We start from the raw sequence: 27431 nt of genomic DNA on the forward strand, positions 1-27431 counted from the left end.
ACGCTAAGATTATACAAACAGATAAAGATACGATATTTACATAGCTGTACAACAAAATCTTTCATCAGGTGCGAGTACAAACATTGATGGGAGAACAGAAAAAGACAACCGCTAAGACAATGCAAACAGATTAAAACTAGATGTGTATTCGTAGTTTCTCAACGAACTCATCATGAGTCAATGCGCGAAGCGAACCATCCAAGTTGTTCCAGATTTCAACAGTGAACGGAAAAAACGAAAATTTAAAACAGTCAATGTGTGTCCTGAAAGGAATAATGTTTAGTCTGTGGGTTTGCCTAATGACACGTGTATTAGCGGGTACAAAAGAGAAGGGTGCGTGAATACCGGATGGCGTGTGGACGATCTTGTGCAGTAAAATTACGCGTTCGCGTTTGCGCCTATGCTCCAAAGTCTGCAACGATAAGATGTGAGCATGTGATGAAGGTGAGAAGCTGCGATCATAACGACCGAAGATGAATCTAATAGCTTTTTTCTGGATTGATTCTAGCTGCGTTATGTCACACGTGAGGTGAGGAGACCATACAGTTGAGGCGTAATCTAGTATCGGACGAACTAGTGATTTGTAGGCAGTCAGCTTACATTCCAACGTTGCATTTTTTAAAGTTCGCTTTAAGTAACCGAGTTTTCGAAGCGCTTTTGCAGAGATATGATTGATATGGGCGTGCCATTTGAGGTTATGTGAAAAAATGACACCCAGATATTTGAACTCACTAACTTGCGACAAGTAACTACCATTGGCATTGTAAGAGTAATTCAGCGGCTTCTTTTTGTTACCGAAAGTCATGGCAACTGTTTTGGTAAAATTTTTTCATTTTCATTTGCCACCTATCACTCCATTCACAGAACATTGAAAATACTTTGTTTAATTCTTGTTGATCACTAGCATCAGTAACAGTGCGGTAGAGGACACAGTCATCTGCATATAGACGCAACTTAACGTTGGTGTTATTAATAACACGCATCATTAATGAAAATGACAAATAACAGAGGTCCAAGCACTGAACCCTGAGGTACTCCAGATGTGACTGTTACCGATGAAGAATGCGTGCGATTAAAAGTAACGAACTGAGATCTTAAGTAATTAAATATTAGTTATTATTAATTAATCTCAATAATTAATTATTATTGATATTAGTTATTAAATATTAATTGGCGTGAGTTTAACATATATGGACGCCCACTGCAATTGGCCATTCGCATTCAATTTTTTCCCCCTCAGAAACCTTATATTTAAGAATTTTCAGAAAGGCATTCCTTGCGAAACTAGCCTGGGACCTCCTCGCAGCCTCATTTCTGCAGTCGAGTTGGAACGTATTCGTTAAGTATATTTTTATTTGTTGCTTTCATTGTACGTTCGTAGGCTTCCATTGTTTCCATCAATGATCAATTTCGTCAGGTGCGGCACGAGGGTTTTTTTATTGTGGGGAGTCGGGGCACCCACGACAAGCGAGTTCCTTCAGGGGGGCAGGAAGGCTGCGTTGTGTTTTGAATATGTTTGCTCCTTGGGGGGGGGGGGGGGATGGGGGGGGGGGGGGCAGGCGGAAATTTTTGGGCGGCAGCTGCCCCCCGCTGGCGCCGCCCCTGAATTACCGTCAATGATCCCGGCTGTTCCAATTTCACCTTCGTTGTAGGCTGAGATCATCCCCATTGACGCATCGGTTGACGCATCGTTCGGAAGCGCCAAGCTGCGCGGCCTTGACCGACAAAGTCTTCGGAAACGTTAAACGCTGAATGAGCCTGCTCTCAAAGGAGCATCACTACTCAAACGCGTCGCATCGATGCAGTCACGCTTGAGCCTCAGCCTCTGCGATCGGTTCCAACAGCGCGCCTTTGCTGCGCGGCAGGGGCCAATCGCGGAGGCCTCGCTTCGACGTCAAAGCTTCCGCAACCACCTCCAAGATGGCGCCACAGATTCGGGGTTTCGCTCTTCCCTCCGCTTCGCTTCCTCGGCCGCTGGGTACGGACCCCGTGTCCTCTCGGGCCCTAAACATAGCCGCCGATGCTAAATGCGGTGCGCATCTGCCGGGCCGCGTTGGGCCCTACCTCAGCTGCTGCCATCGCCAGCAGTGCCGTCGTCTCCGCCGCACCGAAGAATGTCGTCTTCTCTGAGGTTCGTGCAAATAACGGCGCGGCGTCACGTACCCACCACGGACCACCCCGATGCCACGCGCGCCGACGTCGATTGCCCGATCACTTCGCCACTTCGCTAATTCTCCCAGGTGAAAAACTGTGTGTGGTCGTCGCGAGCGAGGCGGCACGGAGTCCGCGCCCGCGTGCACCGTTCGAATTTTGTCCGTGATCCGGCTCCTTCCTTCCCCCTGTACATCCTACTTCACCTCACGGCTCGGCGTCGTTCCGCTGGCGCGCGCGCTGTGTCGTGCTGCCCGACATTTTAAGCGACGCTTATCTCTCCGGTTCACATATCGCTTGGTTAGAAAGGGCTTCGCGTTACCAGCACGCCCACGTTTAAACAAAAGCGTCCACGCGCCCGCTGAAAGGCTCGACTCGTGGGCCGCTCCCGTCAAGTTTCGAAACCGAAAAAGCGCTAGCAAAAACGGCATGCGAGGGAGACAGGGAAAGGGGGAGCTCGCCCGCGATGGCAGATGTTACGACGTCGAAAGCGACGTAAAAGTGGGGGCGAGACCCGGGTCTTCCGTGGCAAAAATCGTGGGTAAACATCTGCGGGACGATGAGACATTTTTTTCTTTAACCCAACGTGGACTCTTCGTCATCGGTGTCGTACGAACCAGCCAAGCGCACTCCGGAGTGTTCAGCTGCCGTCCTTCGCTGTAGCTGGACCGAAGGGGGAGAGAGGAGGCGTACTTGCATTTTATTGCGCCGCGATCCGGATGAGGTAAGCGTGCAGTGGTGTGTCGTATGCGCAGTACGCCGTGCGCGGCTTCGATTTCCGACCGTCCGGCGCTGGATTGGATCAACGCGCGGGGTGTCTGCAGACGCGCGATAAGCGCCGCCGATATATAAACGCTGCTGTAGTTCAAAGTGTCGCTCGCTGTGGCAGCGCTTTCATTTGTTACAATCGGTTCGAAACGTGTGCGCGCGTCAGCGGTGATAAATGTCGGCATTCGCCATAAGCTTATCGCGGCTTCGCTGCGGTGTCCTCCCGTTGCGACAGGTATGAAACTTTCGGCGATAAAGTGTGACGAAGCGCGGGAGGAATGTGCCACGCGTTTTATTTAAATCGTCTAGTTGTCACGGAACAATATATGCATGGAGCTTAATGTGAGTTCCTTGACGCGCATCTGTTGAATGCATGTACAGGTAGTACAACAGATGTACACGCTACAGCTGGGATATGCCGCATGAACCTTCTTTACTTGTAGTTAGTTTACTGCAGATGTAGTGAAAGTGAATGAACGTTTCTCTCCACGTGTTCATTTGTTAACTACAAAACCATATATTATATACGTGTGGCTATTATGTCGCTGGTTAAGGTTCCAGTTGGATATCCCAAGTAAGTCCAGTTACTTCCAGTACAGCTGGTTATGGTTGATTTCCAGCTGGAACCAGTTGATCCTAGTTAACACCACATGGAACCAGTTAGATTCCCAGTTACTCATATTCACCTGGGATAGATTGAGTACATGTAAAGAAGCAATTAAATATACATGTATAAACAATAATTTATAATTGCATTGTGGTAGTGATCAACAGACTCCTTGTCAATTCCAATCCATACATTTCCGTCCGATTGGTAAATAGCTATTTCATGCAGTAGGTCCCAATACAGTTCTTTACTATGGGACCTCGTTCTGTACATCTGTAATGTGGTTGAACTTTTAATTATGGAATTCACATTCTGAATTGAGCTGTGCAGACGTTTTGAAGCAGCTAATACATTAAAACCATACAGAAATAAATTAATAGGCCACTTTTTTTCTTGGTCAAGCTATTTTCTGCCGTTTATTTTTTAATGTTTTCACACTGACTTTCTGCACCTCTTCACTAACAGTAAAAAATTAATATGAGCAAGCAAGTTTCTTGCTGCCATGACAAAATACTAGCACGCTGATCTTTTTACATGTAATGGTTTCATTCACATAAGTATGCAGTGAAGGCTCACACAGCAATGATTGAAAATGAATGGAAATAACATTTTACTTGATTGACAATGTTTTCAGTGTATCTCAAAGCCAACTATTCCTCACAAGGCTTCTTGTCGATTCACAGTTGTGTAACATATCAGGCCTGGTGACTCAATTGTTGGTTCCTCTTTCAAGGGAATTTGTTCATAACACATGAGTGAAACGTGCCTCCATAGAAGTAGCTGCGGCTGTGTTGGACATTAAATAATATAATCCACGGAGAGTGTATTACTAAGAGGCCAGCATGACAGGCTTTTACATGAATGCACCCATCGAAAAAAAAAAAATTTGTCTGGCCTGGATTCTCGAAATGTTACACATTTGCAGCTTTCATGTGTGGGCAACTATGTAGGCCAGGTGTCACTGCACATGAGCGCCACAAATGCCGTAGCAGACTGCCAACAGTCTGCATATGTCAGTATATGGGAACTATTTGTCTGCTCAGTGACGTTACAGCACTGAGCCCAGTGCTGGCTAGTTGCTTATTTTCGTACAAGCTCAATTTATGTAACCACTAGCTAGCTCACAATTCTGTTTTAGATACTTCTTGTTTCACCTCAGAAACCCAAACGACAATTTCCGGCTCATGGTGATTTGAACGGGTTGACGTGCAGTCGGTTTAAGTTTCCTTGTTTTCACAAAACCGTTCCTCGGAAACATTACTCAACATCCGTCTTCGGCAAAACCCATTGCTCAGCATTTGTCATTGGGTTGGAGTGGCTAATTGGTGCTGACCACACTTTGGTGTCAGCTTGGTTCAGTCTAAGGCTTACTGGAACATCTTTTGTTGCTTGTTCAACGAAAAGCATTTTTAGCACTTTCACACAAGTGCTGTTCTCTGTTGTTCAAAAGTAGTGGGTGCAGGGGAAATGACTCAGCTATAGAGGTCACCTCAATTGAGTTTGTCGTTCCTAAGCAGCTGTTAAGCAGGTTTGCTGAAAGGAGCAGGGAAACGCTATTTTTATCCAAGATTGCAACAACGGGACAATGTATGCACGGGCAGCACCGACACATTTGTGTAGGGAACGGCTGTTTTCCACGGAGAACACACAAATACTTGAGAAGCTGCCCCAGTAATCAGTTAAAAGACAAGGCTGCTATGCACAAAGTGAGGGTGATAGTATGTTTAGAAAGGGGAAAAAATATTGTCATTCATCTGTTTGTCGTAAGAATGTACAAAGAAAATCCATATGGATTTCTCAGAAGGAATTAAAGCTTCAAATTGGTAAATGGCAATATTTTCCCATCATTTTAGGTTTCCAAGGAATTGATTTGTAATACTTATTAATACCACAGTGATAATACCACCCTATTCGTGTGGTTGCTTTATATTTTTCTGACAGTGGCCATGGTGTAGCTGGGGGGAAGTTAGGGGGTTTAACCTCCCTCCCATCCCCCCCACCCCAACATTTTTCAATTTTGCATGAGTATATATACATGTACACATACACAAACATACATAAAGTATGGTTGAACCCCCCTCCCACCCCAAAAAAAATTCTGGCTGTGCTACTGGACAGTGTCATAGACATCGATGGAAGCCATGCTGCATTTCGTGATTTGTAGAAATCGGCAATAGTGCTAGGCACATTCAAATTTAGGAACTGCAGTCACCTGAAGGCACTGTATATGTGACAGACAGTGACTACTACTTTAGGCACACATTTTCAGTTACCAATATTTTGTTCGCCATACTCTTCCACTTCTTTCCTACAGAAATTAACAATGCATTATGAACGTGTTCACAAATATCACCACGGCTTCAAGCTTACCTTTACTATATAGTAGAATTCTGCCTTGTTCTTACTTTTTCAGATTGGCCAAGTGGAGATTTAAAGCTCCTTTGATTGATGCTAATATAGTAACTCTTGTTACTTGCATAGCACTACCAAAAGTAAATAAAATTGCTGATATTATTTGCTTTTTCTTATGGTTGGCTGTTCATTTGCAGGCACCATAATGGAGATGATCCATTTAATTTTTCACTTGAGCTGGTAAACCAAGCTCTTTCATTTGGCAACAAATATGCAAGTTTTCTTTGACAACAGGATTTTGCTGTATTTGCTTTCAGTACCTTTCCACTCAATTTACTCAGAGCTAAGCAAACCTAGTTCCATGGCTTTAATTGTTGCATTAGTAAACAGGAATAATAACAGTAATTAACATGAAAATTTTTGGTGTGCTCATGTTAAGTGCAGCATTATTACAACTTGGGACAAACACTCTAACCGAAAGCCTTAGGTGTTGGTTTCCACAGATGTCAAATGGGCCAACAGTGCCAGGTCCTTTACATTCTTGTCACATCTGCGCACATTTTGTTGTCCTTGCGTGTCTACGTAGCAGTGAATATATGCTGTTAAACTGAACAGCGCTAAGTAAGGTTGTATGTGTTTTTTTTTTCTGTACGAGTCTTTCGCGATGTTCCCCTACAACCTGCCAAGGGCTACGAGCAACATCATTGTCATTATTCGGCACATAAAAATAATTTTGTACTTGTAGCACTGTCATACTAATGCACATAAACCAAAGATCCGTGACCATGACACATAAGAATTATAAATTTTAGTCATTGGAACTCCATCCCCAGACAAATAGATTGCCAAATATTTGGATACGTACACCCAATCGTATATAGATAATAACAGCGTCAATTAATGTAAACCCAACTCTGCAGTTTTAATGCAAACCAAGCAGTAAGTTTAGGTATTCATTCATTTAGGCAGTTTCACAGGTTTGTTCAAACTTATATCCATTAATAAAGTTATATCCATGACCACATACCTTTGTGTGTGCACTGCTTTCTTTTATTTAGCAGTAATTACATATATGACTTGCCTTAAGCAGCACAGACTTACCTACCTAATCCTGCTGCCAGGCAGCCTACATATATATGCAGCACGTACAGATACCTGTCTTTAATTAGAACGTGTTACTTAATTATTAATGCTTCTACAGTGCGAAGAAATACCAGGTCCATAATTTTTTATTGTTAGTAAATGAGTGAAGCCATAATACAAGTCATTGTGACAGAAAGAGCAGTGAAACATTGCAATGAAAATTAGTTAGAAAGTGCAAAAGACAATAATAATTGGATAACTGGAAATGACCACAGACGGTGTTCATTAACATTCATAGGTGTATGACTAACAACGCTTTGGGTCTTGCTGAGTACATGTAACCTCAACATATTTCACTTCATACATACTTATGTGATTCATACTAATGTGCAATAAATGTAACACATGGCCATAATTACATTTTGAATACACTGCATTTCAAGTGTGGACAGTTCGGACAGCAGATTATGTTTAATTCATCAGCCCAGCCACAGGCAATTAACTATTGGAATGGTCTCGCAGACACAATTACCAACATTGTTAATCCTGTGACTTTTAAACGCGAGTTTAAGCGCATGTTTTCATTGATTTTGGGTTGATTATGCAAATATATCATGTGAACATATTTTAAATTGTATTACCCATACATTTACAAATTTCTTACTCAAGCTAAAATTGTATACAGTGGATATGACCGTTACCAAACTATTGTATAATCTGCATTACTATACAAGTGAATTTATGTATATAATGTTATAAGTGCTCCTTTTCATTATTTAATCTTTTGTAACCCCTCTCATGCAATAGTCCACTTCAGAACCTGTGAGGACGTTGCATGAATAAATAATAAATAAATAAGTAATTGTTGAAGACTAACACACATTTTTTGTAGTAAGGTTTTCTTGCATGTTTTTTATGACTGCAAGAAACCTGTTGCATGGCGAGAAACAAAGATGAATTAGTTGTCCCAATTTTCTTTGATGTGATGCCATATTTGGCCATTCCAAGATAAAACACGGCAAAGATTGAAATAATAGCGCATGTTGTCATTCATTACATAAATTTGTTGATGCTTATTTATTACTGATGCAATTTGTCTTTATGCTATGTGGCACTGAATATTAACACTTGCCTTGTACTTTTTGGTCCCTTCATGTAACCTCAGTGCTGTGTTTTGAATCACTGGATTCTGTGGTCTTGTTATGGCAACATTCTGTTACTCTTTGTGTTCCCCTCATGCTCCTTAAATATGGAACTCCTATAATGCACACTAATAATTGCGAGCACACATTTCCACATCACTCAACTTGAATAAAATTTGACTTGATGTTTGTCCCGTCTTTGCAGGTGACCGCCCTGTCACCGCACGCTTCCAACATGCGTGAAATGAGCTCGCGGTCACGGAGTGGGCGTCCCCAGGCACAACCACGCCGGTCCGAGCCACCATCGCCGCAACCCAAGTCAGGCACCACAAGCCCTTCGGACACATCCGACTACCACTCGGATCAGTCGCTAGGCAGCGGTGACCTCCAACAGCAGCAACTGAGGCCCGCCGTCATCCGCCGCTGTTCTCTAATATGCTCCTCGGGGTCGGATCAGTTCACGTTCGACAGCAGGGCTGATCCCAATGACCCTGGAACGCCCAGGGTTAGGACTCCTGTAAGTCCGCAGCCAAAATTATCTGGTTCTCTTTATGCATAAGCTGCGTGATGGAAAGGAATCGAAGTAGAGTGAGCCTTGGCTGCTCCTTTTCTTCCAGTTTTTGTTTTCCTTGTCTGTACAGTCGACCTATACAAATGCATAAGCAGTGACCGTCTGTGATTATCAAACACGGGGGCTTTGAGACTCATTACTTGACCAAAGTAGAGCATATACACAAATCTTAACTATAAGATATTGGTAATTCAACAGATTTTCATGCTTTTAGAAAATCCCTCTTGCAAAACCAAGAAAATAAATTGGTACTCATTGGTTAGATGGAGGTAGCATTATAACGGATGACCATGCAAGCTGGAGCAGCCTTTAGAGCCTTGCATTGTATTGCTCCGACATGAGCACATTCTGAGTCATGTCGTCACGACACAGCATAATTTCTGGTAACAAGACCAATACTCACCGAAGAAAGCCTGTTTGAATAAATTATTTAAGGCACTCCAAGCCTTGGCGGTATTTTTTCTGTGGTCTTTAGGTCTCATACCTCCGTTTAATGCTTAAAATGAATACTCAAGAGTACTTGTCTACAACCCCGTTATGTGAACATTTAAAGAACCCTAGATGGCTGAGCCATCAGACCCAAAGTTCCTTGCTACAGTTATTGCCATAGCACAACGGTGAAACATTTAACCAGCTTTGACTGTTTATACCACTCTGCCATGCACATCACATGTACCAGTAAGTCATCCAACTACTGCAGTGTTTCTCGTTACCTCTTTTTTCATCAAGCGTTTGGATATAACATGTTCGCTGACCTTTCTTTTTTTTTCACGTTACACAGGTGCCCAGCGGGCGTAGTAGTGGAAGCGACTTCCCAGGTGTTCATACCATAAAACGCAACACACTGCTGCATCCTGAAGGCCAGGCCAACCTACAACGCTCCGTCTGCGTGAATGGACGCTTCCAGAACCCGTGGCCAACGTGGCGACCTCCCACCGTCACCAACATCTTCAAGTTTGGCCTGTCACGCGACAACAGCAATGTGCCTCCAAAGCAGGTGCCTTCGTCATTTCCCGCTCATCCTCGTTGAGTTCTGCTTTTATACTACCACGGCTTCATGCTGATTGCTAGCTGCAGTAAAATTTTATTCTTGCTAAATTGTTTATAGATGTATGGTGTGCACATGCTATTGAAGCAATCTTTAAGTGGCAGGGCCGTCAATTGTCTAGCTTTAACCGATAGTCAAATTATGTGTGCAGCTTGTGTTCAGCTGGTGTGACACAAATGCCACGGCATCCTGGTGCTCTGACCATTTGGTCACCACCACCACACAGTATTCCTTTCACGCCAGTGCCAGCTACATTTCTTGCTTCCATGCTTTTGGTTATCTTGGCGATTGTGGCACCATCTAGGCACATTGCGGCGAAGTAGTGTATCCTGTGGGATAACAAGTGCCAACAGTGAGCACTTTTGTGGTAAAAAAAATTGAGCCTGCACATTCTCTGTGGGAGCAGACTGTGGGGCTGAAAGGCAATGGGGTGATGAACAGACATTGCATTGAGTGCGTCTGAGCATTGGGTGAAAAATGAATATGCAAGGAAGCTTTGCTGTATGGAGACGCAAACAGGGTGCATTGGATCTGCTACATTTTTTCTTTTTTTTTCACAAGTGAGCAACAGATCATCTGTGTTCATTGTGATGTAACTGGTGGGATAATTCCTTCACAGGAGCTGGACTTGGTGTTGCCAGTGCTCAAGCCTCGCTTCCAGGATCCACCCGTAGAGGGAGTGCGCATCACGTGGCTTGGCCACTCTACGGCGCTGCTGCAGATGAAGGGCGTCAACGTACTGACAGACCCCATGCTGAGCGAGCGCGCCTCGCCCAGCCAACTACTGGGGCCCAAGCGCTTCCGCGAGGCTCCCTGCACGGTCGCTGACCTACCTCGCATCGACGCGGTCGTCATCTCCCACAACCACTACGACCACCTCGACCTCAACACCGTACACCAGCTCAACGCCAGGTGAGGGGTGTCTGCCCTTGAAAGAGGTTGACCCTCTAATCATTAACATGATTCCACATTGCAAATGAGTTCTGCGGAGTTTCGCAAGATGGCGGAAGGGTTATGAAAGGGACTAATTTACCCTTGCGCTGCCAATTCCTAGCGTCCTGATTAGCTCAATTGGTAGAGGGACCGCCCCAAAGAGGCGTTGTTCCTGGCTTCAATCCCCAGACCAGGACACACTTTTCTTCAACTAAGGAGCTTTCCTTTCTGAGAAATCCTCATGGATTCTCTTGCGGCTTTGTACTATAAATGGCTGGTTGTCAATTATCCCTTTCATGGTTCTAAATTAAAGAAAAGCTGGGACAGCTTGTTCCCTTATATATTTACAGTCATGCAAACATATATATATATATATACACAAGTGCACAAACATTCTTTGAGATAAAAGTTAATTAGTATAGTTATTAACTCACAATTGGTAGTTTGAACTATGCACAACTAAAACATCATTCCAAATATCAGAAATCCTGCTGTGGGCTATGTGTTAGGCTTTTTGCTTTTAGCCCTTATACAGGCGAATTTTTCTACACACATCACTGGGCTCTACTGACATAGAAGGACTAACGTTTGGGCAAGTTAGATGTTAAACATGTTGAGTGGTTGAGCGAAAAACAAACAAGGACAAGGGAAAAGAATGGGCATACACCAGCACTATTGCACGCTGAACCACTCAACATGTTTGATCTACTGACATAATTTTTCCACAAGACATGGTCAAGAATTTTCTCTGTATAACTTCAGATGTTTGTACATAACACTTGTGGAAGTACTCTGGTACGAAGTATTTTTTTCACGGCACAGTAAGTGCGCTGAAGCAAACATTTTTTTACGATTTTCTACTACACTGGAAAAACTATACAGACCAATTTGGATGACTTTCTGTGACTCGGAAAGCAAGAGGAAAAAAAAAATTTGACGAACTGTTCTTCATTTTCCATCGTTCTGCCCAACAAAGTGGTCTTCACAAAGTGCCATGCTGCCATGGCAAATGTACCACCCTCTTATTTCTCGTACACTCATGCTGCACAGCTGTCATGTAGTTACTTCACACAGAAATTTTTTTTTATATAAGTCACGTTTATTGTTGCTAGGGGTACATTTTTCAAAGCATTTACACACATTCAGAAGTCGCATTAGATACAGAATGATCATGGCATCGTTAATAATAATTGTTAGGGTTTAATGTCCCCAAACCACGACATAATTATGAGGGACCGTAGTGAAGGGCGTCGGATAATTCGAACACCTGGGTTTATTTAACATGCTATCGTGGCACCGTTGCAATAGTCCCAGTATGTGCAGAGCTCTGTGGAAGTTTCTTTTTCGGCAACAGAGTGTACACACTTTTTTTATGACGCACGTTCATGAATGTTTCGTGTGAAAATTTCACATTTCTTACGAGTAATACTTGCAAAGGTAGAAACATTTTCCACACTGCCCAGTTAGTGCACCAAAAAAAAAAAACAGCGCAGGACAATTTTTGCAGTAGTGGTGGTTACCATTGTATCTTAAAATATTTTGTGAAGCTTCTGTAATATTTCGACAGTTCTGTGGTGGAGCTGTATAGAATCCAATGGCCCTTTCACATGCTCGTAGCAGATGAAAAATATAATTCTTACTGCTCATTGAAGGTTTAAGTATCTTGAATCAAACCACTTAATATGGCTTAACTTGTCATTACAAGGTTAAAAAAAGGGGTGACGTGCATTCCTTCATATTCATCTGAATATAAGATGCAAAGAAATTTGCTTACATTTCAGTGTAACAGTGAAGTTTACTATAATGACTTGCTGTTAACATAATGCTGTTAAAAAAGAACTTTGAGGGTGGTCAGTGTGATGGAAAATGAGACAGCAAATACTAATACATAGCTTCCCAATTGTAGGGAACAGATGGTCATATCTCAATCACATTTTTCATAGCTTACCTGGAAAGTCATCCTCATGTGGTTTCATTTGGTCCGCACTAACTTATGACGAAAACGATGCAGGTTTGAGGAAACGTTGCGGTGGTTTGTGCCACTAGGCCTGACAACCTGGATGGAGCAGCTGGGCTGTGAGAATGTGGTGGAGCTCGACTGGTGGCACGAGGGCCACCTGGCCACAGAGGACAACGACCTCTCATTCGTCTTCGTGCCTGCACAGCACTGGTGCAAGCGCACCATCAGTGACGACAACAAGGTCAGGGGCTTTGCCGAGCAAAACTTCAAAGGACGAGCCCGTCGTGCCACTTGGGAACATATAGCAGTGGTGGTTTTTGTACTTTTGAGAAATGCCTTTTACATCATTCCAAAAAGTAGTTTCCAAATGGGATGAACTTGGACAGCTGTTCTGGCTGGGTCTCTTATTGACCCAAGAATGTGTCAGACGTCTGAGCAACCTAACTGCAGTCAACACAGCAGCAAAAGTACATACAGACACCATCTTGCAACGTCAGAAAGAAATGCTGTATGAAGACAGTTAAGATGCACTGATAGTTATGGCACTGAGCTAATAACGACACCACAATCTGAACAAAAAGTTCGAAAATGAAGACTGGCTTTCATTTTTTCCGCTAAGTAACAATATTTCCCTGAAACTTTAAAAGAGCCATTTCGGAGGATGCTCTGCCAGGCTGGAACTGACTTCATGTCTTAAAAATGTCATTTTAAATCGCACATGCTACACTCGACACAGACCTTAATCAGCATGTGCACACTGCAGGGCGAAGGCTTTTCTCCACAATCTCCCATTACCTCTGTCGGGTATTGCCTGAATCTATTTTGTGCCTTTGAGTATACTGAACCTCACAGCACACTCTCATTTTCTATCAACCTCTGAGCAACTTCTTTCTCATGGCACCCGTTCCAACTGCACAACTGGCTTTCTACTTCATGCATTACATTGCCTGGCCAACTCCATTTATCATTGTGTTGTAATTGAATATTCTGTATGTGCATGGCTCTTACATATTAGTGCGATAGCAATTATATGGACACTCGAGACGCATTTTTTTCCGTCGCCTTCATGCTCCTTACCAAGTCCAAGTCGATAGCATCACCCTGCATGTCATATGTTCTATGTGCAAGCGAAATCTTGTGAAGGCTGCAGACAGGCACGGCTCAAGCAGGGATGAAACACACCGGCCGGTTTCATCGGGCAAAGGAACATGGAGTGCCAGGGGGGGGGGGGGGGCTGCGTCGTTGGGCAGCAACTGTGAACTTCAATCAGAAGGGTGCGCACACTATCATGGCTGAGATCAGTAGACGACTCATACCAATGTGCATGCTGTGCTTTCACTGCTTTGTGTTGAAGCGACAGACAGCACAAAAACTGCTTTGCTCCCTGGAGCGGCAGTATTCCCTCATGCCAGCGTTTTGTGAAGTTATGAGAGATCGGATCCTAATAGAGTTAGCTGAGCCTTACTTTGTATTCGTATTTTTGCTTCGTATTTTTTGCTCTGCATTCATTGCATCGCCCTTGTGGCGAAATTGTGACTTTTCCGTAATGTGCTGTATCCCTACTGAAATATTGCCTACATGACTTAGCAGGTTGTTCAAATAGCTGAAATGTACAGTATTCCTCTGTATCGCAGTTGTAGTATTAGCTGCCTCTGTATTCTCGCTAATACACAGCCCTTTCTTTCCTTATAAAGCTTCACGAAGCAGTTACAAAAAATTCCCCTCAAGTCTCATTACAGTAAAGATGCATATGGCAGTAAAGGGGCACAAATAAGAAAAAGTTTTCTTGTATTAGTAAACTACTTTTTCACAATACCATATACAGCACTCCTGCCACATTAGATGCTTGGTGAGTGAGAAAACATGCAAGAAAAAAATATAGGTGGCAGCACTGCTTTGAGGTTCTCACACCAACTTACTGTGATGTCACACGTTTTTAGGGGACCTGCTAGAGCCTACACTATTGTTTTTTATTAAAACGTCACAGTTTCGCCGCAGCGGTGAAGCAGTGAATGCAATAGCAACAAATTTGAATGTAACGCGAAGAACTGAAAGCAGCTCGAAATTTCCAGCGCGTCGCTCAAGCGCAAAGGACGCACGAAAAGAACACACAGAGGGCGAGCGCGAACTATCAAGTGTCACAGTTACTTATTTCTGTTTGAACAGCGTGCTCGTTTCCCATATGCGGCCGCTGCAGCGAGCGAAGTGACCTTCGTACGCTCTGTAACTTCAGCGCGGACATCGCGGTGAAATCACAAGACATACAACCCCCCTCCTCCCTCCACGAGACAAGCGCGCACGCAGGCGACCGCGCCCTGTAGAGCGAAGTGCACAGAGGCGCGCACGCACGCTACGAGCGGGGTGATGACCTTTAAAGCGTGCCCCTCGCGCACTTCGTGCCATCTCACTGGTGAGCATGAAAGCACGCTGGCGGCTGAAGTAAATGGTGTATATAACTACTTCGCCGTTAGCATGCTGAAAGACGGTGCTCCTCGTGGCTTAGCCGTCTAACGCCGCGCGCTGTGGAGCGAGAGGTCGCCCATTCGATTCTGCGCGTCTGAGTATTTCTGAATTATTTTTCTTCGTGGCTTTTATATGTATATAAACACATATACATATACGAGACATGACAGCGACGGCAAAAACCAGCCGTGAGTGTCCATATAATTGCTATCGCAATAAAATGAGTTACATTGTTCTAAGGAAGCCACAGAAGTGCCCCTTAATATGTTCTAAAAGAACAAAGAAGTTACAGGAAACTTTATTTAGCCAACGTGGCCAGAACTCAGAAAAACACTTCTAAATCTGTGAGGTCGCACCAACATTCAGGTGTCGAAGAATCGGAGCGGAATTCAAAAGTGAAACTTTGACCTGCAATTTCTCTTCTGAGAACCCTTGTCAAGATGTACTTTTGGGCTAGTTGGTTCATAATCGCAGTAGAACAGCGCCGGCGAAAACAACAGACCAGACGAGAAGGACACGTAACACAAGGCGCACTGTGTTACGTGTCCTTCTCCTCGTCTGGTCTGTTGTTTTCGCCGGCGCTGTTCTACTGCGACTGAGAATCCTATTGTCATATGAAAATTGATGACAACAGGGTTCTCAGAGAATAGTGTATCAGTCCTAACTTATATTGTGTTTCATTTTAGTGTTCCTTTAAAAATTTTAATAGTGATATTTAGGTAATGAACATTTCTAATCTATTTCATTAGATGCTATTATTGTTTATTGTATCTGCATCTGTTATGAGATATGAGGGCTTAACTCAGCACTACAATGTAATAAATGCATTGCCATGTTTTCCTGATGCTGAAATTGCAGGTGCTGTGGGGAGGTTGGTGTGTGATCAGCCCAGAGTACCGATTCTACTTTGCGGGTGACACGGGCTACTGTGACGTGTTCAAGCAGATTGGCCAGACGTACGGACCTTTTGACCTGGCCGCCATTCCCATTGGAGCTTATGAACCCAGGTGAGGGTACTGCACAGCTAAGCTTTACTTTAAGAGTACAGTGAACGGGGCTAGTTGGTACTGGTTCATTAAATTGCAGCGCAACAAGCTTTACTGTGTGTTAACCGCAAAAAACTAAGTGCTAATAATCTGGACAAAGACGCAAGGAACAGACAAGGACGAACACTTGTCCACATTATTCGTGCTTATTTCTTTTTAACCTAACATACTACACCAACCAGCCCAACAGGAAGTTTAAGTCCTGAAGCTATGCGGAGTGCCCCAAGCTAATGCCTGCAATACCCAAGAAGGTGTTAAAAAAAGCTGCTGGAGTGGAAATTATGCCTCAGGAGTGAAACCGTACCCACCCTAAGATGGCGGCAGCTGCCACCATCTTAATAGGGGCAGGATAAGACAGCGTTTAGCAAAGAAAAGGGAGCGTGCTCCAACCACGCCCTACAAGTTAAATTTTTCCGGACTGATACTGTTCGGTGTGTGTCTTTGTGTTACTGGTTTCCTCAAGAAACGTCAAAGTCTTGGCAAATTTTATTGGAGAGCAAATTATCAATACTCATCTTGGTATGTTACTTTTGTGGGGAACAACGACCTTTTATTTTATAATTAGCCTAGCACTTACATTAAAGGGAAGCTGAAGCACTTTTTAAAAAAAATGACCTTGGAGTGTGTAATCGTAGTTTGATCCTTGCTGAATTCGAGAACCAATGTAGAGTTCACAGAAGTGAACACAAATAGCATTTCTTCGCAAAAAACAGTGGCTGCAGCTGTACCCCTTCTTGAGATGCTCAGCGAACACGGTGACGTCATCTTCGGTGGGCCGCATCATCGGCAACATCAGCACTGTTAAAGCATGGCCTCTGCGATTAGTTCCACCAACACGCGCAGATGGAACTAGTCACAGAGGCCACAATTAAAGATACAACAGTGCTGCGCGGCTCCACCAAAGCTACCGACGATGACGTAGTTCCGGTTAGTTCGTTTCCACGCCCACACTTTCGGCACGTTCGCATAGGCGAGCTAGACGAACTTTTCTTTCGGGTATTTTAAAGCTCCTGCTGCCACAACAGCGGAAAAAATTACGCCATTGTCAACAACAAGCAAGAGCTAGGCAATGCAAGAGCTTCCACTCCAGCATTTTTGTTAAACCTCTTTGGCAATACCCAAAGAATAATTATATGAACTGTGTGCCATTGAAATCAACTAGTCAGCTCATCTAATCAACTGCCGGCTATGCATCGTAGCTGTCAACTTTCGTTGAGTCACACAGTGTTACGCATACGATTGGGAAGCAGTAAAAAACTTGTTAGTCAGTCAAGTCATCAACTGCAATGTTGTTGGCAGTCTCACGAAACATATGTAAATGAAGCATTTCTAATATAATAATAATATCTGGGAATTTAACGTCCCAAAACCACGATATGATTATGAGAGACGCCGTAGTGGAGATCTCCGGAAATTTCGACCACCTGGGGTTCTTTAACGGGCACTTAAATCTAGGTACACAGGCCTCAAACATTTTCGCCTCCATCGAAAATGCAGCCGCCGCGGCCGGGATTCGGTCCCACAACCTTTGGGTCAGCAGTCGAGCGCCATAACCACTAGACCACCGTTGCGGGGATGAAGCATTTCTGACAGGCTACTACTGCTCCTGAAGATCATTTTATGCCAGTAAAGTAATCATCTCCTCGAGCAGGATAATACTAGGGTAACGGATTACAATTTTTCTTCCCTCTCCACATTTCCATGTTCAAATCAGCTCAGTTTATGTTAACACCTTCATCAGCAAATCCAGCCCAGCACATTAGAGGAATAGAAGAGAATCAAACAAATGGAATCCTTACGTAATGGCACTTCAGCATGCCACTTTACTGATCTGAAGAATGAATTTAAAAAAAAGTGCATTCTTTGCAGAGACCTTAGTTGAGTGTTCTCAATGAATTCTGTACCTTCTAATTGATGCTTTTATAATCAATGTGTTTAGTAATTCGTTTAAATTATTTATTCCGTGGCTACAAAAAGGCACTGGCTTGCAAGCTTTCTTTCAAAATCCATTTCGTTGACATCAATTCTACACTCTGTTCTCAGAATTTCTGAAGCATATTACTGCCCATGCACAGAATACTGTGCAATGCGGAGAACCATGAGCTCCACCGTCAGTGGAAGAATGGCATGTGGCTGCAGTGCAGGGCATTAACATTCACTAGAGTTAAAATTGATTGTTGAAACAGTTTTCAACAAATTTCTCATTAGCTAGCTCTGCTAAATGCTTCTCAGTGAATGAGAAGCAAAGTAAAATGTATTAAAAAAAAGGCTCTAATGTATGTCACAACTGACATGTGAGAGTAACGTTGACGTTAACAGACATGCCTCACTGCATTCATTCTAGGTGGTTCATGAAGTATCAGCATGTGAACCCAGAAGAAGCCGTGCTCATTCACAAGGATGTTCGCAGCCGTGCCTCGCTGGCAGTGCACTGGGGCACCTTCACACTCGCGAATGAGGTAAGATGCGCTTCGCAGCGTGCTGCATACAAAGCTTCCGAGCAGCGCAAGAAAACTTGATACACTGAAACCTCATTATAACAAAGTCATGTTTGACACGAAATTAACTTCGCTATATCCAAAAATTTGTTCCGAAATCCGAAAATCCGACAATCGGACCACTGCAGCTATTACCAAGGGTATACTTCATTTACTCCGTTATAACCGATAATTCGTTATATCCGTGTTCGTTATAATGAGGTTTGAGTGTAAACATTTACCTGCAGTCTAGGAACAGTTTTTGGAGTGCAAGCATTGAAATCTGGCTGCACTACTAGGATTCAGCGCGAAGCCTCCACATATATACTATTTAGTGATATCGGAAACCGTGAGTTTAAAGGTGAGTACACCTGAAGTGTAGCAGAAAAAAAATGAGGCAGTCTAAGGAACAATGAATTTTTAAGTCAGATTGCAATACTTGCACTGAGGCTGCACAAAGAAATGGCAGCTGTGATGCATTAGTTATAATCGGGCGTTCGCAAATACTTTAACCCCTTAAATGTCGAATCCTTTCCTAGAAGGCAGAAAAAAATGTTACCGAATTTTCTTTAGCAGCTCAGAAGATTTATACTGTGGTGTTATGGAAAACCTGATAAACATGTGCTCTATTTCTTGTATCTAATAAAAACATTGAATAACGATTCCTGTTTTAAAAAGAGACAGTTTGTCTCATAGTACGTAAACGTTTTCAATGATATTCTGTCAATCCATGACAGCAGAACAAATAAATCAGAATGCGATATTGTCACAATCATGCGACAGTACACAGTGCCAAAACTCGCAGTCATGAATTTAATTCTTTAGTTACCAAACTTTTGCCCAGAAAAACAAGCAGCACTCGGAGCCTAATAAGAGAAGCATATATGTGTATAGGTGTGTCATGCACTGAGCAATAACATATTGTAGCAGTGGTTAGCTGGTGAAAAACAGTCACCCAAAAAAAGATGAAACAGTGTATGCATGTCACTATAGACGAGCTCACAAGTTCAGCTTTAGGCAGTGTAGTGAGCCGATTCGCACGACTTGATGACGCATGGCAGTTAAAGCAATAGGAACCTTAGCGCAGATGAATAGTGCTCATCCGCGACAATACTGGTAGATTTTGGGGGCAATTACAGCTCTAGCTTAGGTGTTAGCTGTTTGAAGTACTTCCTCATGCCATAAATTGCCTCTCTGTGCCTCACTAAAGAATCTAATAAAGCTCATAAGGCTGGATGAAATTCCGCCATAAGTGCCTATTATAAATATAAAGTTTATGAAGAGGGCATGTGTAACACTTGCTGTTCATGCAATCAAAATACGGGAGCATTATCCTAAAGTCGATACCTCAAAAGGCAATTAGTCATAATATATATCTAGCTGACTACAACTTCTTTTCTGTGTGTCAAGTAGTATGACGTATTTACCAACGAGATGGAAATCCACATATATTTGAATTGCAGAAGACATATAAAAATGTACAGTCAAACCTGGATACATCAAACTTGGTCACATTGAATTGTTCTCCATGTTGAACAGTTCTAACATGGGAAATCCCATACAAAAGTATGGTACTGCTTTTTGTACATCAAAGACGTTTTCCGCTACTTTCAATACATTAAACGCTGCAGCACTGCAAATGCACTTCCCAATAATGGCTAACGTGATATCACGATATTCGGAAATATTCGTGCATATGAATTGGCACTGTTTCGGTGGTGCTCTCAAACAAGGCATTAAATCTGAAGGGAATTACATGCCACGGAGAAAAAATGAGTAGGTTTCGAAATATGCAGTGATAAGGGTATTTGCCTGCACACCATAATGAAAGATTCACATTAGTAAGCTTCTCTGCGGCACAGCCGTACAATGTGATGAAGCATACTTCCTGTGGCCTGCTTTTCTTGTCGGATTGACAATAGATCAAACTAGTGTGGGATCACCTTCAAAGCGAATAGTACATCCGAGTTTTACTGTATGTTAAGCTCACTATAAAACCCACTGAGTGCGGCGGCTTTGGATACACTTCGCCTGCTCGGATGCTAGAAGCGAATTACAAACTCAGTGCAATTTTCACCTCCCATTTCTTTTTTTCTCTCGCAGTACTACCTCGACCCCCCGGTGAAACTACGAGAAAGTCTCGATCGACACGGCATATCGCCCCGTGAATTCTTCACCCTCAAACACGGAGAGTCGCGACTGTTGCACGCGGCGCCCCCTAATCGAACGTCTCGTACGCTGCCCTGATGACCGTGATAAGATGTGCCGGAGCAACGTTTGCTGCATCCTAACTTTTGGCCTTTCGGCAATGTCTCGATTACCGGCGCCGCGTTGTGAGCCCAACGACAACTGGCAACAATGCATCGCTGAAAAAAGAAAAAGACAGGCTTGCCTTGTCCGACTGCGCAGCTGACGGCGACACCACTCGCGCCCAAAAGCAGTTGATTGCAATCAGCTAGACGAGAAGCCTCCTTCAACGATGCCTCCTTTTCTTTTTCCTTGCGCGAGCAATCACGTTGAAGGCTTGGAGGCTTTTTCTTCTGAAGACATCCACAGCAGCCATGCAATCGGCTGCTGCATTTTTATTTGTGTGTGTATGTGTGCGTGTATGCCATGTGCAAATGTCTTTTGCACAGTAACTTTGAAGTGTTGTTTTTGAGAGAAATTGTCCGACTCTTTTGGATCTGCATGCTGCTTTGCGGCGTGCGGGTTTCAAAATTAATGACACTGAAACGAGGTGATTAACCTGTGCCTTATGAGATACGAAACACAACATTCTTTTTTTTAAGAAATGGGTTGTTGTTGTTGTTGTTACTGCTATAGTGTGTTTGTTAATTTTGGGTGTTGCTGGCAAAAGAAACATGGCAGAAAGAATCTTTTATATTTGTCGACTTTGAGTGTAGTGATAAAAAAAAAATATGACAGGAAGGACAGCAACTTGTCTATAGCTTTATTTTGAATGCTGTCTTTTCGAAAGGAAATCGTTTCACAATTATGTTGAAGTATTGTCTCCGTATTTCCCTGCACACATATAAAACTAAATTATTTATTTTGTCATGCTCCATCCCCAAGCTAAGAGGCCTAGCTTGAAAGTATTTCACAGGTTAGCATGTTCCCTAGTAATTAAAGTTTTATGTTATTCTCCAAAGGACAGCATTTGTGGTGTGCACCTACAAATGTAAAATTGTTTCAATTTTTACGAATATCTGATACCTATTCACTTAACCGAAGCTAGTCCAGGCTTTGCTAGTGTGTTAAGAGCATTTGCACAATGTTGAAGTCAAGATTAACTTCCAAGCCTGCTTCCCTCTGCCATTGATTTTTGCCTGCTACACCACGCCCTGCGTAAATATGTTGTCTTACCATGGAGAGTATCCCACAGTTTTGTTGTGATAAAAATCATCAATTAATCATCAAGTAATAAGCAACTGGCGAGCTGCTCTGCCCCGGTGAGGTGACTAGCAAAGCAGTCCGCAAAAAAAGAAAATTAAACTAGAATTCAGTGTTATTATGTGCCATGTTTTTCTCACTTTGAATGGCAATTCACTTTTTAATGGCCATATCTTTTCAGATATTAGTGTTTTGCAAAAATATATATAACAAAAAAAATGGCACACAATTTGAGAAGAAGCTCAGTCAAAACTGTAGTTAGTGTCCACTCAACTTCATTAATTTATTTGCTTTGTTTGCGAACCTTGTACAATGTTCACTCTTTTTATTGCGATATGTATGTAATTTTGTCATGGCCACTGGTCCATGTTTGATGCATGTCCATTCACACTTTATTAAGTTAAAAGCAGCAGTGTTTTAGACACAGCCAGTTCTTATAAGTCATCACTGCACATTCATATTTGTGGGGCTGCAAAAAAGTTAGCCATTTTCAAGTTATGAGCCAAGTATCACATCAGGTGCTGAGTGAGTTGATGCAGACCTAACTATGTCGATCTAAATTCAGCTGCCATGTCCAATAATATCACAAAGTGACAGTCAGCGTATGTGCAATTGAAGTTTTGCACGCATTTTGCGACTTTTGTCGGCACATGGTATTTGTATAAGTGCAGAGGTGTACACTATCTTACATCAAGTCGTTACAAAATCTTAAGTTGCAAGGCGGATCATTAAATGACAAGTTTCGGTGAACGTGCTAAGCAGTTTTCTGTTCTGGTGCCATTCACGTGAAGCATAACTGCGAAGCAAAACAGAGTCAATGGTGCACACGTGTATAATGTATGTGCATGCATCACTCGTATGCTGTCCCTCTCAAGAAGTTTCATCTGTGTAAAGTCATTTTGTAATGTCAGGATGAACTCTAAGCCATGAAAGTGAAGATGCTTTCCTGCTTTCTGTTTTGTTTTTGCTGCCCAAGGCTTAAAAGTGTTTCACTGTTTGAATGATGTTCCATGATGTTCAAATGCGTTTGCTCTGTCGTGTCATGCCAAATCGAGGTTCCTTTATGTGGTTATGCCGCAATTTCGTTCCGACCTGAGCTGCATTACATGTTCAAGATAACAAGCTTTAGTGTGGAGAGTACGAACGTCGAGGACTTACAAAGGTTGTTAACATAGCAACCTTTATGTCAGGCCCAATTCCTGCTTCAGTAGTGCTACGCATTGTAGATGCGAACACTCTTGCATGATGCATACGTGTCAGCGATTTGAACATATGTTTTGCCCAAAAATGAAGGCTCAGTTTCGACAGCTTATGAAGGCACAACTTTCCCCATGGCCCGCAAACTTTTTAAAATAAAATATGCGAAACATACCGGTTTTGAATGTCAGGTCTGGAACATTCGTGAACACGGGGTATTGCTGGACTGGAACATAACATACATAGCGATAATGTACATGATACATCTGGCAGAAATTAACGTGAAGGAGCAGACATCTTGCAGCTTAATTTAAGTTTTATGTGAAACCACGGTGAACTGCCATACATGAACCATATCTTTCAAATGTTAGAAACTGGCAAATTTCTTTGCAAAGTGAATAATAGAGGGAAGTAGAGGGCTAACTACTAAACATGTGTTATTTCATTGTATTAATATAACAGTGGGTAACCAACATTAGCAAACAGCCAGCGTTAGGCAGTGCTAACCAGTACTAGCCACTACTGCTAATATGTGGAAAGCTTTACTTGAACTAAATGACTTTTTTCAAAATTAAGTTTTCGATGGAGGCAAAATGCTAGAAGCCCATGTACTTAGATTTGGTGCACATTAAGGAACACCAGATGGTAAAATTTTCCAGAGCCCTCCACTACTGGTGTCCCTCACAATCATATCGCGGTTTTGGGACGTAAAACCCCTGACAATTATTATTTTAATCAAGATTAAGTAATAATTAGTATATTTTGTCATTATAATAGCTTACATCAGTTTTTATATCCTATCACCACTAGACCTTTTCTTTGTTCTATCTTTAGCATGGAACTTTAGTTTTCTTCATGTCAACTTGGAGCTGCTTCTGAAATCCCAAATTTACTTCCTACACAAGGCTTGACATTAGTATACCCAACCAAATTTCCCTGTAAATCACTTATTTAAGAGAACTTCTGATTTCCCCATGCTTAGTGAAACATCATTTGATTGAAAGTCACTTGAACAAGTCTCTCACGGTCACTATCCCAGTACTGCGGGAAAGCCCATGCATTAACATATCACCCGAACGAACACTATCATAGGCGAGCAGTGTGTTGACATCCAGCGAAGTGTGTTCATGCAAACCATTGTACTTGGAAAGGAGTGTGTTGCACCTAATAGGAATGTTTTTTTGCTTTTACGCTTTTTCATCAAGCACAAGTCAAAAGTTAGCTCACGAGTCCTTCAATGTGCTTTCATAAGCATTTGTATGGTGGTGCTAATTAACGCACCACAGAGCATTCATCTTGATTGAAATATTGTCCTAACCATGGGTTTCTGAAAGAGGAGAGGACAGATAAGGTGACACAAGTGCATACCAATGTCAATTAGCTTTATAAACATTCTTTCAAACACTTTACTTTTTTTGTTTGAGGCATTAATCTGCAAAGCATGTAACACTTTGCAGTTAGAAATGCGAAAGAAAAGTCAGATGTTTTTGAAAGAGAGAAGTGCATATGTTTATGTACATATTTTTTGTCGGGGGCTTCAGAAGTGAAAGGTGGGGGTTGGGAACACCCCCCCTGCACCCCTATTCTCCTTATTTCAACTACCTCCAGCTTCTGTTATCCTTGTGCAGGACAAGCCCAATATCCATGACAATCCATGCCAATCCATGCAGCGATCCTCTCCACTGCCCCCTAACCTAGACACCAGTCACTTGCGAGCCATGAGCATGCACTGGTTCTTTATGGTCAACTATGCCATAATCCTAGAAATCCCGCTTCCAGTAGGATCCATTTTTCATTCCTGAAGTGTTGTCAAAACAGCATTTTCGTTTGTCTGAACTGCTAGCTAATCTTATTATGTTACATTGCACTGCTGTTTTTAGTCATGGCATACTGTTAAAGAGAGATTGACAAGATGCAAATTACCACGCAGGGAAGCCAACCAAAACTCTCGCGTCTGCAAATGCTTTCAGCCCCTCACCCGCCCTGCCCCCACTTGCAGAACACTTCTGAAGCCTCTGGTTTTTGTTGCTATGACAAGTTCTCGCAGTGTATACTGAATTGAGAGCCTGAGTGCCGTCTCAGATCTCTCAAGTCCTGCTCCGATTTTCTTATTTCGTTACACCAAGTTCAGCTTTTTTCGTCCCCATGTGCAACAGGGTGATGGTGGTTTCATCAAGGCATGTTGTGCTCGTTCCTTCACTCTGGGCTCTAAGGACAGTGCTGCATACTGTATTGTCCTTTTCTCATAGTCCTTGCTTTTTCTGTGTTCCAAGAATGTGTCAAACGTTCTTTCCCATGCAAGAACACTTGAGCATAGATGGAACCGAAAACTGTGCCTTGGCAATGGTTTCTTGCATTTTTCTACTGGTATCATTGGGAAATTGTACGTGGTCTTATGACAGGTCATTAGTTGGAGCAAGAAGCAGCATGAGAAACACTAAAGCAGTCGCTTGCAGCCTTAGGCACATTGCTTGTGACACAATCTGTATCATGTGGCAGTGGTTAAAAGCGGAGCCCACTGGCATGCGGTGTTCCTACCAAAGCTAATTGAATTGCAGAAGCATGACTTTTACAGAGGGTGCTAAATATTATAACTGAGAAGATAAATAGATGATGCATATAATGTAGCCAACTAATAACGCCAACTGAATGAATGTGAAATGCAGAAAGAAAGACAACACAAAAAGATAGTTCCAAATTCCTGAGGCAGCTTTCCTAGGAACCCATTTCAGCTATGACTTGTATGAACCTCGTCGATTTCTGGCTACTTCACTTGAAAATGAAAGGAAAATCAGCTTGGTAATATTCATAGGCATTTGACGCTTTAATAAAGTCGCAAATCTGCACAACTGTGACAGCATCGTGTGATCATGTCGCCGGTATACCATGTAGTATGCCTATGGTACCATAATGTATACCAGTAACGTCATCAGTGATTGCAATAGAACAAGACAGCAGTGTGAACAGCGCGAAAATCGGCTTAGGAAAAAAGACGGAAGACTTGCGCGGTGCAACATAAATCAAGAATGAGACTTGAGATGCTAAATGTTCTCACCACTGAGTCCATATTCGTTAAACTTTTACATAATAACTTGATCAACAATGAAAATTTTTTTGCTATTCCGCAGTTGTATGCTTTTCGTTACCCTGAAGGTACGGGAAATATGGCCAGAATCGTGTTTTGCTGGGAAGGGCTACAAGCGGTCGATTACTATAAATGATAAATGTGCGAATGGTTAAACTACACCCTAAAGCATGTACAATTAATAGGAACAGGAGGAAAAGGAAAGAACACCTATTAGTTAAGCGGAAACTAAAGCCCTAGTGCGGGCCTCTCTTGCAGGCCCGTGCTTTTTCGGCCAGCACAATATTTTGCCAGCAGAAGCTGTGAAGTACGATATACAGCATGCAGTCAGGTACGAATATGGCTAATGAGAAGGTTTTCTCCTTACCCTGAAAATGACACATATATGCTGAACAGCCCAGGTTAACTGCATCGTTACGTACTTGTTTATGCGATTAGCCAGTTAAACCGGACTGTTCTCACAGTCCCAGCTCTCGAACTCATTAAGTATCAATGGGCAAAGAAAATACATACTGACCTGAAGGCAGAGATTTGCTTTCTTAAAGCAAGCATAATCAGGCACATGTTGCATGATGTATCATGAAAAGGTATGTGTATGACGAAGTCACATACGATATGTTTCATGATGAAAATCAATCAGAATGTAGTCTTTCCCTACATGCATCGAAAAATGCTGCCTTTATGCAGCCATATTAGCATAACCTATGAAAACAAAACGAGTTCACCCCACTCACACACAGTGTGATCATGCTGCTTCTTATGCTCCACATTTAAGCGTAATTGCATGGTGTAACTAAGTGCCTGTTCTATTGAGTAATGTCCGCAAGTGTTGTACGGCTCATGTGGCCATGTCTGTCTCCTACTTATTTATTTTTTGCTTTGACTGTGCGCCTGGTAACTGGCCTTTGTTTTGTATAATCTTGTACGGTGCAGTGTACAATTTTGTCTAGAACAAGCTGTTAAAATTTGCCCGCGTACCAAATCTGAAGCCCTCTTTCTCGGTGCCTGCAGCTTCAAGGAAAACGGAGCTGTGCTCGTGAAACACAGGTTTTTCAGTCCCTACGGTGACTCATCAAAATTTTCAAGATCAGTATCCAAGTGCACTGTTGAATTAAACAATAAAGAGTTTAGTCTTGTTACATACTTTGTGCCGTGTTT

At 42.7% G+C, this 27431-nt stretch overlaps 1 protein-coding gene across 5 annotated transcripts; it reads left to right on the forward strand.

Moving 5' to 3' along the window:
* The first annotated feature begins 1970 nt into the window (after window positions 1-1970).
* LOC119372014 (N-acyl-phosphatidylethanolamine-hydrolyzing phospholipase D) lies at window positions 1971-27412 on the forward strand. Of its 5 annotated transcripts, none has more exons than XM_037642445.2 (8): window positions 1971-2131; window positions 8309-8620; window positions 9456-9671; window positions 10342-10634; window positions 12667-12856; window positions 15937-16085; window positions 18469-18583; window positions 20705-27412. In XM_037642445.2, the coding sequence occupies exons 1-8, from the start codon at window positions 2021-2023 to the stop codon at window positions 20846-20848; spliced, it is 1530 nt and encodes a 509-aa protein (XP_037498373.1). In that variant the 5' UTR covers window positions 1971-2020; the 3' UTR covers window positions 20849-27412. The 5 variants fall into 5 exon arrangements, with proteins under 5 accessions (XP_037498373.1, XP_037498374.1, XP_037498376.1 ...); XM_037642446.2 differs by having other exon boundaries at window positions 8309-8608; XM_037642448.2 differs by having other exon boundaries at window positions 2103-2240.
* The last annotated feature ends 19 nt before the right edge of the window (window positions 27413-27431 follow it).

This window comes from Rhipicephalus sanguineus, chromosome 10, assembly GCF_013339695.2.
Source record: "Rhipicephalus sanguineus isolate Rsan-2018 chromosome 10, BIME_Rsan_1.4, whole genome shotgun sequence".
Taxonomy (NCBI): Eukaryota; Metazoa; Arthropoda; class Arachnida; order Ixodida; family Ixodidae; genus Rhipicephalus; species Rhipicephalus sanguineus.